General features: G+C 35.4%; 1 protein-coding gene across 18 annotated transcripts in view; it reads left to right on the forward strand.

Moving 5' to 3' along the window:
• PDE1A (phosphodiesterase 1A) overlaps positions 1-14,469 on the forward strand; it is a 183,690-nt gene that overhangs the window by 149,789 nt on the left and 19,432 nt on the right. For all 18 annotated transcript variants that reach the window (XR_013953790.1, XM_080600441.1, XM_080600443.1 and 15 more), the window contains 5 exons: positions 4,657-4,758; positions 4,878-4,998; positions 8,860-8,941; positions 10,499-10,619; positions 12,395-12,582. Coding sequence is in view for 17 of the 18 variants with exons in the window: in XM_080600441.1 (XP_080456567.1) it covers positions 4,657-4,758; positions 4,878-4,998; positions 8,860-8,941; positions 10,499-10,619; positions 12,395-12,582 (614 nt within the window). In the remaining variant the exon portion in view is untranslated. The remainder of the gene's footprint in view (positions 1-4,656; positions 4,759-4,877; positions 4,999-8,859; positions 8,942-10,498; positions 10,620-12,394; positions 12,583-14,469) is intronic.

Here is a 14,469-nt window from a genome sequence, read left to right on the forward strand (position 1 = left end):
GAACACTACATATAGCCCTTAAACATGAGTCTTCTGTGTGTTTCTGTAGACATAGCTATTATCATTTAGAGATCCTAAAAATAACTTTTAAATAGGTGGACTGTGAATCCAGCCAGAGATGTTCCGCTTCCAAGAGGTTCTGCCACAGTAAATGATGCCATCATAAATAACAGAGCTATACTTTACTTCATTTATATTTTTACAAAACTCTACAATTATAAGAATACATCAATATCACAACACATTTTGGCATAGTGTATATTTACAGATAAAGGACTGATTTACGTGGTAGAATTACATGATTTTACTTATCTATGTGATTAGTACATCCCTAAACAAAGACATTATTGAATGTAAGTTGGCTGATCCTTTTGGCTTTCAGTTCATTATTTTCTGTAGGTGCTCCAATATGCTTGATATTAAAGAATTTTTAATTTTTTAATTTAGTAAAAAGTGAAAGGAGAAACATACACTTTTTCATTCTCATAAAGGATTTCTTCTCAGAGGATACTCATTTGGATTTAGTTATCATAAAATTTGTATTGTAAATTTAGTTCTGGAGAAAGATCTCTGGAAGTAAATTGTAAACTTCTGCAATAATACTCATATACAGCCAGATTTTCAATGTCAACATTAGAAAGAATCTTGATCTGCTGGGACCTGTTTTCTGGACCATTTGCTCTTCTATTGCATTTCTTTTCTCCATGTTTTTTGAACATGTGATGGTATACCATGTTTCTTTAGAAGTTACTCAATCACAGACTAAATGCTTTTCAATCTCCTCTCACTGTAACCCAGTTTGAATTTACTGGGGGATTTTGTTTTAGCTTTGTGAATTTTGATGGATTACAGTGGCCGCACACTATTATATTTAGCCAATTTGAAGTTGGTGGGTTTGAAATTAATAGAGAGTAGAATTTCTGGTCCAACGTGTGGGGCTATTCAGTACAATTTAGAATAAATTTATGAAACCTGATTAATAAGCTCAAGCAGCTACACTAGGACACACAGTTCCATGTTCTGTTACTTAGACATTTAGAATCTGTACTTTCAATGAAACACATAACTTCCAAAGTGCCAGTCCGAGAACATGTGCAACCTGTAGAAATCTGATGCTTTAGATGGTCAGTCATGGAAATCATGATTTCTTGGTATTTATTTCTAATTTTCAAAAATATTTCCATTACCCTGTCATCAGATACAATTGTTTGTTGGTGCAATGAAAGAAGCTCCTCAATTTCTAATTATTTAGAGAGTGAACTTCTTGGATCTACATTGAAATTCATAGAATCATTAAGGTTGGAAAGACCTCCAAGATCATCTGTTCCAACCGTACCCCTACCACCAATATCACCCACTAAACCATGTCCCTAAGCACCATGTCCAACTTTTCCTTAAGCACCCCTGAGGACGGTGACTAAGCTACTAGACTAACAGTTTTGAAATTTGCACTGAATCATATTGGCAGTAAATTAAAATGATAATTTGTTCAACTTTTTAATGTACTTCCTGGCACTAATTAATTTCTTGACCACTGTCCGATCTGTTTTTTGAGTTGCAGTGAATTCTTTTTTTTTTTTTTCCAATTAATACCCCTGCTTATTTAAACTGTAGCTTTGCTAATTATTTCAACAAGATGAAGCAAAATGACTAGGAATGACTTTATAGTATTACACTTTCTTTTCTACATATTAACATTAAGATAAATGAACTAATAAACTGTCAGCTTCAGTTAAGTTTAAAACACAGAATTTGGGTATGAACAGAGAAACACTGCCAGCATCCTAATGAGGATGCCCTTTGTGGATAACGCATGTGACATTCGTAGTCATTTCTCACTCTTTTCTCAATTCTGAAAATATGTTCCAGTTTTCCATATTAGCTTTTTTCTGTCACTTAGCCCTCCCAGGAACTAAAGAGGTATCCCTTTTTCTCCTACTTTCTCCTTTAATTTACTGGGTGCATGGTGTTTTAGCACCCTATATGTTATGTCAATGATTACAAATAGACAGGCAGTATTAAAGTCCCAAACCATTCCAGTCATAAAGTATACATTGATATTATAAATGATTATATAAAAAAGACAAAAAAAATGCATAATGAACATCATCTCTTTCACAACTGTTCTTGGGAGTCTTCTGCCTGAGGAAAGAAGGATTGCTATAACTTGCAAAATGAGCCTTAGGTCTTCAGTTCTCATCCTATCCTGTTCCTGCGGTTTTAACTCTATGATCACTAGTGCCCAACTGACTAAATGTCTTTGTCATAAACAAATCCAGGTAAAACTGGTTTCTGTTTATTGGATAACTACTTAATGGAGAAATTCATGTGTTACTCCTTATATCTTGTTATTGCAACATTATTCATGTCATTTTTTCACATAATATTTCATCTGCTACTTGTTTACAAATATCCGTAGGACATATGTTTATGGGAAGATTAAGAAAAGATGACAGAAGAGGAGATAACCATTTACTTAAGAAAAATGGATACTGAATACACAAAAGCAGTATTCTTCAAACTGTGGGCTCCCCAAAATTGCTGTGTGTTATAAATATTACAGTTACTTTTCTTGTCATAGAACAAAAGGTGGTAACACCCATGCATCATTTTGCTGTGGTAGCATGAGCTATATTATCATGATACCTTTAGCTGTGGACTGCCTAATGAAGTAGGCAGAGATTTCTCTACGGGAGTTCTGTCTGAGATTGGCTGAGGTCTCCTTCAATATGGAAGTTGAGAGGGTCTTTTTCCCTGGGTGACAGTTAAGGAATGGTTTGATTCCAAGAGTAATCTTCTGTGCAATGGTAGTACACTGAGCCCTCTTGGATCTAGTGAAACTTTAGTTAAATGTTTCTCTACCAGTTCTGTATTTTCTGTCTCTCTGTTAATGATGGATGAGAGTGCAGGTAGAAAAATCTTTGCATACTGTAGGTAGGAGAGCTTCTCCTTTGCTATTTAGCAGTTTTAGTGGCCTGAAATCTTCAGTAGTGTGTGAAAAGGACAGTAAATTGTTTTATCCTTCTTCAGGTGACAGATGTAATAATTTGGGTTTGTCACTTGCCATGACAGTGTGAATCTACCAGAAGCTGCATTTTGCTTGTGTATGTGTCTTATGTGATGGGAGTGGGCATATTACTGAATACTCCTGAAAGAAATTTCAGAACTTGGAAAGGTAATAGGAGAATCTTCCATAGGAATGGAAGTGATAATTATTTCAGTTTTGCAAACAGCAAGGTTTAACAATGCTGAGCCCTCAGTTTTCATGCAGTTTAGCTTTTTTTTTTTTTTTTAAATGGATTTGGCTATGTTTGAAGGGTACGCTTTCAAAGCATTGTGGAGAAGAAAAGGTTGGGATGCAAATTAGTCTCTCGTTATGAGGTCAGACAAGGTAAGTCATTTTCTAAACTCAGGTTGCTATAGCTGGATATTATCATTTGAGTAGAAGTGAGAGGGCTGAGTCTTTATCCAGTTATATCAAAGTAAGTCAGGAATAACACAAAAAACAATGAGGAGTATCAGCTTAAATATGCCATTAATTTGACTCAAAAGCAGTCTTGATAGTTTATTATAAAAAAACGTTCTAACAACCCTGAAGAAAACTACAACTTACCTCTTTTAAAATGTATTTCTTTGAAAAAAAATTGTTAAATAAATCAAAGATTGAATACAGAATAAAAGATCAGTGAGAATTACTTAAGTAGGATTCTACTGTTGTAATTGATACTTGGACATCTTAAGATAGGGGTTTGCTCATGAAGATATATGCTTCATAAACAAAGATTTAATGTGAATGAATTCTCCACCATGTGTACTCTCTAGGCCTTGTTAAAAACATACAGAGAAGCAATAGACTCCTACAAGGTCTACATACAATCCTTCTACCTTGAGAAAAGCAGAATTCTCCAAATCAGTAACAATTACTGACAAAATAAACGTACTTTCACATACTATGAAAATTAATATGCTTTCTCACGATTCATATTTTACTATTTTAATATTCACTTAAGAGAAAACTGATGGATAAGCCAAAATCTCTAGCCCTAATACCAAGATACAGATAAACTATAAATCCTGAACTTGTTTTGACTCATATAATAGGCATTAAGGAACTTCTGAGATGAGTTGTAGTTTGACATAATATTCATATATTGGCATAATGTTCATAGCATTTCAGATGTAATACCTCTTGCTCTTTTGAGTGTTTTCAGTCTTCTTCCTAGATTTAGTGTTGTGCCTGCTTTGCACTAATATGAGGGCAGTAACAAAAGATACCCATATATTCTCCTGTGTGGTGGTGAGTCTAGAGACTGACTTTTTTTGAATACTTTACTTCTGGAAAAGAAGGAATGACTTATAATATGTTACAGAAATGCCTTTAATTTTAGTTTATATACCAGAAAAGAGGAATTCTGAACCAGTGTGACTCTGAAATAGTGATTACAGAGAACATTTTTTGAAGTACATTGCCTCTACACAATCCTTTTACAATATAATGGTCAAGTTGTTAATTATTTATTTAAATGCTTTAAAAAAGGTAATAAAAACCATGATGCTGTTTAGAAAGTTATAAATTAACAAGTACTGCTTAAAGAAATGTTCCATATGTAGAATAAATGAATTGTAATGAGTCATTTTGCTTTTAATTATTCTTAGGGAATTGCGTAGCTTGGTCATTGAGATGGTCTTGTCTACAGATATGTCGGGTCATTTTCAACAAATTAAAACAATGCGACATACTCTACAGCAGGCAGAGGGGTAGGTCATTTTCCATTCTGTTCATTATCTGTAGTCTTTAAATGAGTTCATGTACAAGAAAAGACTTCAAATAGTTGTTTTTGTTCTGAGATAATTGGAGCATGTCCTTGAATTGACAGGGTAGACAAAGCCAAAGCCATGTCTTTGATTCTACATGCGGCAGACATAAGCCATCCAGCAAAATCCTGGGAACTGCACTACCGGTGGACCATGGCCCTGATGGAAGAATTTTTTCGACAGGTGCCATTTTAAAAATCTTTAAATAAATTAGTTCAAGAAGCAATTGTTACACAATTAAGTATTTTCTTAAGTCTGATTGACAAGCATAGTCAGTAGTATATATTCCTTACTCTTAATACATACCACTGACATTAATTCAACTTTATGTGAGTGAATAAGATGAAATTGTTATAGCTCCATATCTGTTTCAGCTGATACCAGGATTTTAAGTATTGTAGCATTTTTTTCTTTCAATAATAATATAACTTGTCAAGCTGTTTTCATTCTGTAGACAGAAATTTATATATGCTTTGAGTTAAAAAGAAGCGTTGATAGGGTAGGGTGAGGGACTTGAAATAGAAAGATTCACGTTCAGAGAAGAATGCAAAGCTCTGTCTCCATTTAATATTTCAGAAAACCCTCCTATTACTTTTCCTTGCCAGTGCTTGCCATGCATACACCACATCGTTATGAAGGTTTTGCTTTCATAACAGCCTGATCCAAAACCAGAGGTTAGAGGGAATCATCCAGTTAACCCTGGATGATATATTGATGATGTTTTAGGATATATCCTAAAACAAAAATGAAGGCACACCCTTGTGAAAGTCTTTTTTATGAGATACTGAATTCAAAGAAAAAAAAACCATAGGTGTTGGTGTCACTACTGCCATTTTCTGACTCACCTCAGCAGGTGAAAAAAATTTTCTCTGAAGGGGGAACGTTCTCCCTGTAATGACTATTTTGGCCATGCACATTTTTAAAGTAACCAAAATACAGTTTAGATATTACACAATTCCTACAGTTATGCACAGCTTTTAAAAATGATTAATAGAGATAATGAAACAGCGTATGTCTCACTCATCTTGATCGTCATTATTTTGCTATATATTAACATTTTCAAATCAGGTCACGCTGGAAAAAAGGATCAGAGAATAAAAGTCAGTAAGTTAACCAGCCAGTCAGTAACCAGTCAGTCAGTAACCAGGAGGTTATTAGGTTGATCTGCCCTAGAATGTTCTTGCCTAGTTGCCAGTGGTTCTTTATACAAATTCTCAATAGGGAGCATCAGGACATCCTTGACTCTGGGGTTTGCAATGGGGAGACAGAGTGGAGAGCTGGTGCCTTACTCTAAACAAAGAATGGACTAAATTTTGTGGAAATACTGAGTAGTGTCATGAGTTTGTGTCTGTTTCTGTAAATGGAAATGATGAGGATTTTGAACTTCAGAGGAAAAAGGAAGAGCAGACTACCACAGATATATATTACTTGAAAAGGTCAGAAATGACCAACTGTAAAAACATTTCAGACACGGAGAGACAGACTAGACAGAGCCCATGGGACAGTGAGGCAATGTGTTCAGTCAAGTGGATGTAGCATTAGCAATAAACAGCATTATGCTGGTTGTTGAGTGCACAGGATCAGCTAATGTTTTAGCTATACTCTCATCAGACAAAGTAGCTGGATCACAAATAAACTGTTCAAAGCCATGAGCAGGCATTTAGCAATAGAATCAAGTCACCAAGTGTGTATTTCTGCAGCTCAGCAGTATAAAATGTGAAAGTCACTTAGACTGTAGAGGAATGTGCAAGGAATTGAATTCCCCCTTTATGGTATGGCTAAGAATAACAGCATGTGTGGAGCAGTTCCAACACATATAAAGTGTGATGAAGTAACTGTACATATAGAAATGTAGTGCAGACATGGGAGGCCTCTTGCTTCCTAGATGCTCTGGCTTGGTTATGCCTCATCTGCTCTGTTGATCTGAATACGTGTGGTGGAAATCTCTGGGATTTCCAGATCTGTGTCAGCCAAGATGAAGTAGTCCAAATGTATACAAAATCCATTAAGTCCTCCTCTTCTTTTCTAAAAATTACTTTTTCTAAAAATAGCAATTCAACTACTTCTACTGCCTTGCAGGAAAAAGCAGCAGAGCTTGATAACTACCACCAAGAAAACAATGTATTAACAGGCAGCTTTCAAAGTAGTGGGCCCTAGCAAGAAAATGAACTTTCACCTAGACAAAAATCTTTGTTAACTGTTAATCATAATTTAAATATGTGCAGGTGTTAATTTAAGGAAAAAGCCAAAGAACTTTTAAAGTTTAAAAACAACTACAGAAGGTGTGTTATAATGCCAAGGAAAATCTGAGCTATTTGTTTAAAATAGAAATACACCCACCAATCTCAAAAATTAAAAATAAGGAATATGTAGTTCAAGTCACTCAAAGAAGCACCACAGCTCAGACAACATTAGGCTCTCAGTCTGCAGAGATCCAAAAGTGCAAAAGAAAATTTGTCCAGTGAGTTCAACACCTGAGAAAAGATTTTTTTTTTCACTCTGTTGATCTTTTTCTTGATTTTAAATCTTACGAGATTCTAGTAATCAATTTAGATATCAATGCTGTGTCCTTTATTACAATTTATGGCAGACTTGGTTTTATATGACACTTAAGTATTAATTATGTATTAATTATTTTAATTGAAAACATAAAAAACCATCAAATGGATTCCTCACCAGTGTGGAATTTTCTCTTTTTTAATATCTAGTTTAAGAGGAGATTGCAAAATTAATATTGCTTTAGAAATCCTATATTTACAATGGCTGGAATTGTTAGAACTACCCCATTTTATATTAAATCACAATCTGTCGCCTGCATTTACATAGAGATACCACTAACACTGCTCTTAGTAGTAACTGAACCTGTGTTCTTTTATACACTAAAGGCAAGTTATGAACACTTGGGTGTAAAATTTATTACTATTACCATAGTAATAAAAATCTCTATTTCCACATGAAACACAATCTGTGGGTTACATCTGTCATTGTGTCTGAAGTGGTTTCATTGCTATTATTAAACTAGATTTGAGAGAAGTTTAGAAATATGATGTATGATAAAAAGACTAAGGAAGGTTGATACTGCCCCCTTTATACAACAGCTTCTGATAAGATCTTTGCAAAGATGGTATATTCCTTTACCTCTGCCCTCTGAATGATCATGAAACAGCACTCTCCATGGCTAACATGTAGAACCATTTTACTTGAAAGACCAAGTTTTCCTTGGTCTATAATGTCAGTGCCTCTGGAAGCCAGGTTTTTTCAGCAACACAAATTATATCTTCCTTTGAAAGATCTGTCTCCTCAGCTTTTTGCGCAACTAGACACTCTGAGCTTTTGCAGGTCGGTTGACCTACCATGCTGTAAAATGGCAATAACACTACCCTGTCTAGACTGTTTTGACAAAAAAAAAAAAAAAAGTCTTTTCAGGTGTAAGGTGTTCAAATACTTACAGAACTAGGTTTGTACAAGTCATATTACTAATGAAATTGAACTTGTTCTTTTTTCTGTCTTCAGCAGTAGAGAAGCTAGTGAGAATGAATTAGTCAGATCATGCCCTTTACCTGTGCAAATCCACTGAAAAAATTTTACACATTGAATAAACCAATGTAATAGAAGGAAACATTTAATGTTTGGTGTACTATTACATACACGCTAAATGTCTCCAATCCCATCACATCTGGGATCAGCAGGATTAAATGGTGAATACTGACAGACTTCATATAAAATGTCATTTATTTTTCTTCCCTGACAAATGTTAAATCTCATTGGCAGATGCCTTGCTCTTAATAAGAGCTTGCTCGCAATAAGTTCCTTTATATAAAATTTATATAAAAATTGTCAAATGTAAGCTATAATTTTGACTTTTACTTTTCCTGAAATTCTAAAGGTAGAGTGATTTTTCTTTTTGCCTGCAGCTTGTTTTTGTTTAAGAATATAACTGAAGAAAGTAATCTGTTGAATAAATACTAACAGTGTTCAGATTCATTTGTCTCTCTGTCCATATATTAAATATGTGCTTATAATATTAAACATTGTTGTTTGCAGGGAGACAAGGAGGCTGCTTTAGGTCTTCAGTTTTCGCCACTCTGTGACCGCAAGTCTACTTTGGTAGCTCAATCCCAAATAGGTAATGACAAGTTGTGCTTTTCTTTTTCTTGTATATGTAGGAGCATATAAAATCATACGGACCTTTCCTACACCCATTTTGAATCTTAAATGTTCCAAATCCCATCATATAGAAATTATTTCTTTGTACTGATTTGTTCACTGAACTCATGTGCCCTTAAAGCAACAATATACTGGTCTCCAAAGAATATGGGCTTATTGCAACACATGTGTTGTGAGGGAGGGATAGGAGAGGGATTTAGCAAAGTACTGGATATGTGCCCAATTTTTACTGTACACACTTCAGAGTTTGGTAGATAATATCCTCAAACAGGTTGTCTCTTGCTTAAGAACTTAAAGGTCTATCTGTGCCGCAATCTGAAAACCTGGTAACGTTTTGTAGATGCATCTCAACTAAAGCTAATTCACACATCAGATGTCTGGACTGTGGAGATCTGGTGTGTCATGGTCAAGCCTCCTTGGGCTGAAAAGGACCACTATGTTCTGTTCTCATCAATTCTAATTTCATTTTGGTCAGCAGCAGGCAAAATTCAGCTTCCCATTTTCAGAAATACAGGTCTTGGCTCTCTCTACACCCGTTTCCTTCAGCAATAATAATGTAATAAAAATTGGTAAAGATCACTGAGGCTATCCTAGATGCATACTGCATAGATCAGCATGTCCTACTAACAGCTGTACTTTTTATGAGTGAATACGGAACTGCTGTAGAGATTCTACAGGTGAAGGTGTCTTACCCTTGAGTTGAAGCATGTTGTACTGTCTGATCTTGTTACCTAGAATGTCCTTTATTCCATTTCACTGGGACTTGAAAGGCAATGCACTTGAGCATCTCACCTACTGCAGAAAGGAAGCTGGATCCTAGGCTGAAGCACTGCTGCTCACCTTTGTGCTGTGTTGCCTGGTTAGAGTATGAAGACTCCTGGAAATCCATTGCTAGCTCATGTTTTAGATTTTTTTATTTTTTACTTTTTTCCTCTGAAGTGTTCAGTGGTGAATAATGCTTCATTCTCTCACTGTGTCATTCCATACCTTGATGAGCACTTTAAAATGTAAAAGACATTGTTCAGAGCTGACATCTCAGAACTGTGGGATGAATGCTGTCTCCTAGGGATGTTACTTGTTCTCTTCGCTGATTTGACAGAACACTCCTACACACTGTGAAATAACACTTTACCTCCACAGAATAATAAACAGCAGTTTGAAGTATTAACTCCTTGGCAAGAAGTGTTGAATGGTAAAAGAGACAGTATGACTTCTAGCCCCTTGGCTCAACTGTGCTTCCCTTCTATTCAATAATTAATATTCATTTCAAAATGGTAGGTGTGTTCTGCAGTGCATAAAATTTACAAGAAAAAGGAATGAAAAGCTATAATTACTATCGTCTAGTTATATCTACACAGATTCTTTTTTTTTTTTTTTAGTTTTGCTTTTTTTCCCCTCAAGATTGTACAAGTGGTATCTAGTATATTGTTAGCACTACAGTCAGAAAATCAGCCTGATATCAAGAATTTATTTTTAGTTTTGAGTGTTGTGAAATCTTTCTCTTCTTCTCCTTCAGGTTTCATTGATTTCATAGTAGAACCAACATTTTCTCTTCTTACGGACTCAATGGAGAAAATTGTTATGCCTCTTATAGAGGAAGCATCAAAATCTGAAAGTCCTGCATTTGGGACACCCGGGTATGAATACACTACTTCTTTTTTGAACTGAAATAACTAACATAATAATGCGGGTATGAATACACTGTTTCTGTTTTGAACTGACATAACTAACATAATGATGTATTTCTTGGAATTTTTATAATTATTTTAAGAGTTGGAAAAGTAACATAAATAGCTATACAGTATTGCCACCACGTGGTGCTATCTTGTATTTGCAGTATGCTATTCCTCCATTGACTGTGGATGATCATGCATAATAAAAGGCAAAAACACAATAATGAGTAGAATACACACATAAAATATAAGTTTATTTTCTACTGCATCTCTGATAACATTTTTCCTTTGAGTATAATCTTTGTAATAGATTAATGAAGAATGAAGTTCCTAGTTCTGTTATCCTTGAGACTTTTTCAGTATAATTCTAATTAACAGTTCTTTGATTTCTGATAGACATTTGGAAGTGCAAGTGGTGAAGGCAGCTTTAGTTTTTTTCTGAGTATTTTGTTACAGAATCATTGAATGGTTTGTGTTGGAAGGGACCTTAAAGATCATCTGGTTCCAATCCCCTTCCTACGGGCAAGGACACCTCCCACTAGACCAGGTTGCCCAGGGCCTCATCCAACTTGGCCTTGAACACTTCGAGGCATGGGGCATCTACCTCTCTGGGCAACCTGTTCCACTGCCTCACCACCCTTTGTGTAAAGAATTTCTTCCTTATATCTAATCTAAATCTACCCTCTTTTAGTTTAAAGCCATTACACCTTGTTCTATCACTACACTTCCTGATAAAGATGCGGTAGGCCATTTTGCTTCTTCATTCCCATTTTAGTATTATTTCATATATACATGGAAGCCAAAAATGAATCAATTTAAATTCCACTTGAGAGATTTAAGTACACTATTAATGAGATGCAGGTGGTTTTTTTGTTTGGTTGGTTGTTGTTTTGCCTATCAAGCTCTTGATTTTTGCACCATGATAGAAGATGTCTACAAAATAAAATAGTATGTTGTGATGTGATTACCTGTGCAAAGCCAGAATTAATTTTCATCCTAAAATTGAAATTATTCCAGAATTAATTTTCATCCTAAAACCAATATTTTTTTCTATACCTTTACATGTATCTGCATATTCACATACAAATAATCACTTTGGCCTGTACTTTACCTTACTTGTAAGGTAGCTGCAGTAGCTCGTAAGTGGTGGTTAATGCCCTTTTTTTTTTCTTATTAATTTTAATAAAGTTCCGGGTATTTTAGTTTTCCATATTATTTTGAAGGGCTGGATTGTATTGCCACTGTACTACACCCTGTTTTGACTACAATTGAAAGTATTGTACCTTGAAGAGAAATTTTACCTGAAGATAAACTCATTTATCTGCCAATGTATTGTCATGTCTTGCTTTTTTCAAATGGGTCAAATAGCTATCAGATGTTTTTCCTGTGAGCCCCCAAAGATACTGATTAAAAACATAGCAAAGAAGCTGCTCCAAAATGGTTACATAAACCTTCTTTCAAGATCCAGCCTACATGTAATGTATTTCCACAACCCCCACCCTCCCCCTGGCTTTCCTGGAAAAAGGTTGGTAAGAATTATTCCCAGGTTACAGTTTCATGAGTTGCAGAAATGTCTTGTATCTTAGGCATACTTTTTGGGCATACTTTGTTGAACACTCTTATTTCTATATAGTGATTACCTGTAGGAGTTTGACTCAAACAAACTGTTAGTGTATTATTAAAAACTACCTTATTGTGCACCTAATTCATTTTTTTTTCTTTTTTTTCCCCTTTTGCAGCCAGAATAGTTTGGGAGCAGTAAGCAATGCTGAAACACAAAGACGACACAATTTTAAAACTACAGCAAGTGATGGAGGGACTCACACAGAAAATTCTCTAGCAACTGTAGACCTAACAAGCTTTAAGAACAACTTGATGCAGATCATTCAAGCAAACAAAGAAAGATGGAAGGAATTAGCAGAAGAAGGTATGATATACTAAGAAGGGATGTTTTTATAGTTTACTCCCTAATATCTCTTCTAATTTAATTTTTGATTTTCCCTCACCTTATAAAAATACATAGTTGTATTGTATTCATGGATTTTATTTCGTGTTTGTTTAGATGGCCCTGTTCTGTTCTCTCAGGAGGCATAGAGAGATGTAGGTAGCCAGGCTATGAGAGGAAATCCTACAGCCTGTGCAATAAGGCTCTGTGTTGCTCAGCTTATCTTTAGAGGGATGGTTTGAAAAAGTGCATTTTTGCATATTAATCATAACTGATACTGACATCTGCCTTAAATGCCAAAATCAACAATTCAAAGTATGATGTGCTGCTGCATTTGTTAAGAAACATAAAAATGATACTTTGCTATTAGAAATGCTATTTGTTCCCCACTGTATGGAACAAAATTCTGTATTACAGGTTTTTTGGGACTATGCTGTAGGCAATTATTTAAATAACCCAAAATAAAGATTTTGGCAATAGCAGAGTGTATTAGACTCAAATAAGTCCAAAAGTGACTTTTGATTTGCCAGTTGTTAGTTAATAATGACAAACCTACATCAAGCATCTTAGTTCATGAGCCATAACTGAAAATTTTTCTGGGATTGCAGTTATCTGAGTGAAATGATTTGTGATAATTGCTGTGTGAACACAATTTATAAGCTTAATCCAGGTTAACTGAATGCCATTTGAGAACATGTTGTCCACACAGTCTGTGCTGTTTCCAAGTAGGCACCTAGAACATTTTAGTATAGTGTTTCACTGCTGTGAAGAACTGTACATGATCTGATACTGGCTATCAGGAACGATACATTGGTATACACTGCCAGCCTTGTCTCTCACTCCATCATCCAAAGCAGCATCTTTTTTTCTCTCTCATTAAGAGAATATTAAGTAAGAACAAGCTTCCATACTTATATGGTGATGATGAATTGAGAGTTAGGCAGAAGTGGCAGCTGAGGAGGAGGTGTAACTCATATTGTCACTTCTGCACAAGTATTTTCATATGATCAATTGTCTCTTTTGATATCATCCAACTAATACTGTGTGGTCAAAAGGACAAATTTACAATGATCCATGGATGGCAGGAGTAGGCCACGGACCACTTAGCTACAGCCTACAGAAATCAAACAGTCCTGGACTATCTATATCCAACATCCTTCAACGTGGAAAAATGGAGAACTTGCTGTCTGGAAGTTTGCCACTTCAGTTACATCTACTACTAACCAGCCAGTTTGATTTTGGTACATCAGCATTCTGCTACATTACCATGGAGGTGTACAATGCTATCAAAAAGCTAATTTCTTCTTCATTTTCAGTACTTTGTAGTGCTCTATAAATTAGTGATAGATTTAATCAAGTTAAATGGGACTATTAACAGCCATAGAAAAGCCAGAGCTTCTCACAGTGAGAGATTTAAGAATTCTTTGAAGGTAAATGGTTGTTTCTGTATACAGTCAATCTTATTGTGAGGCCCAGTAAGATCCAAGAAATCAGGCAGGTTTTTTACAGTGAGAAACAGATTTATTAAAGTTCAAGACATCTATGGACCTTGTTGAGATTTTAGTTGTCCAGATTCTAGGATCCCCTTCTTTTCATCCACCAACTGATGAAGTATGTCTAGGTATTTCCTGAACAGAATTATGGGATTACAGTAGAACGTACGTTAGGAAAACTGATGGGTAAGTGGAGGTATCTGGTGTAGGGGCTAGACCTTGATGAATGATATCTGCTCTGTGTGATTTTGGCTGAATCTGTTTTGCAAAACCTCTGTGAGAACAAGGAAGAGATTTATAGAAAACTGCCCGCATAAAGAGGCTACTTGCAGCAACATCTGCAGTTGACTGGATCACGGCATGAAGACCTTCATGG

The sequence above is a fragment of the Anser brachyrhynchus genome (assembly GCF_964034855.1).
Source record: "Anser brachyrhynchus genome assembly, chromosome: 7".
Taxonomy (NCBI): Eukaryota; Metazoa; Chordata; class Aves; order Anseriformes; family Anatidae; genus Anser; species Anser brachyrhynchus.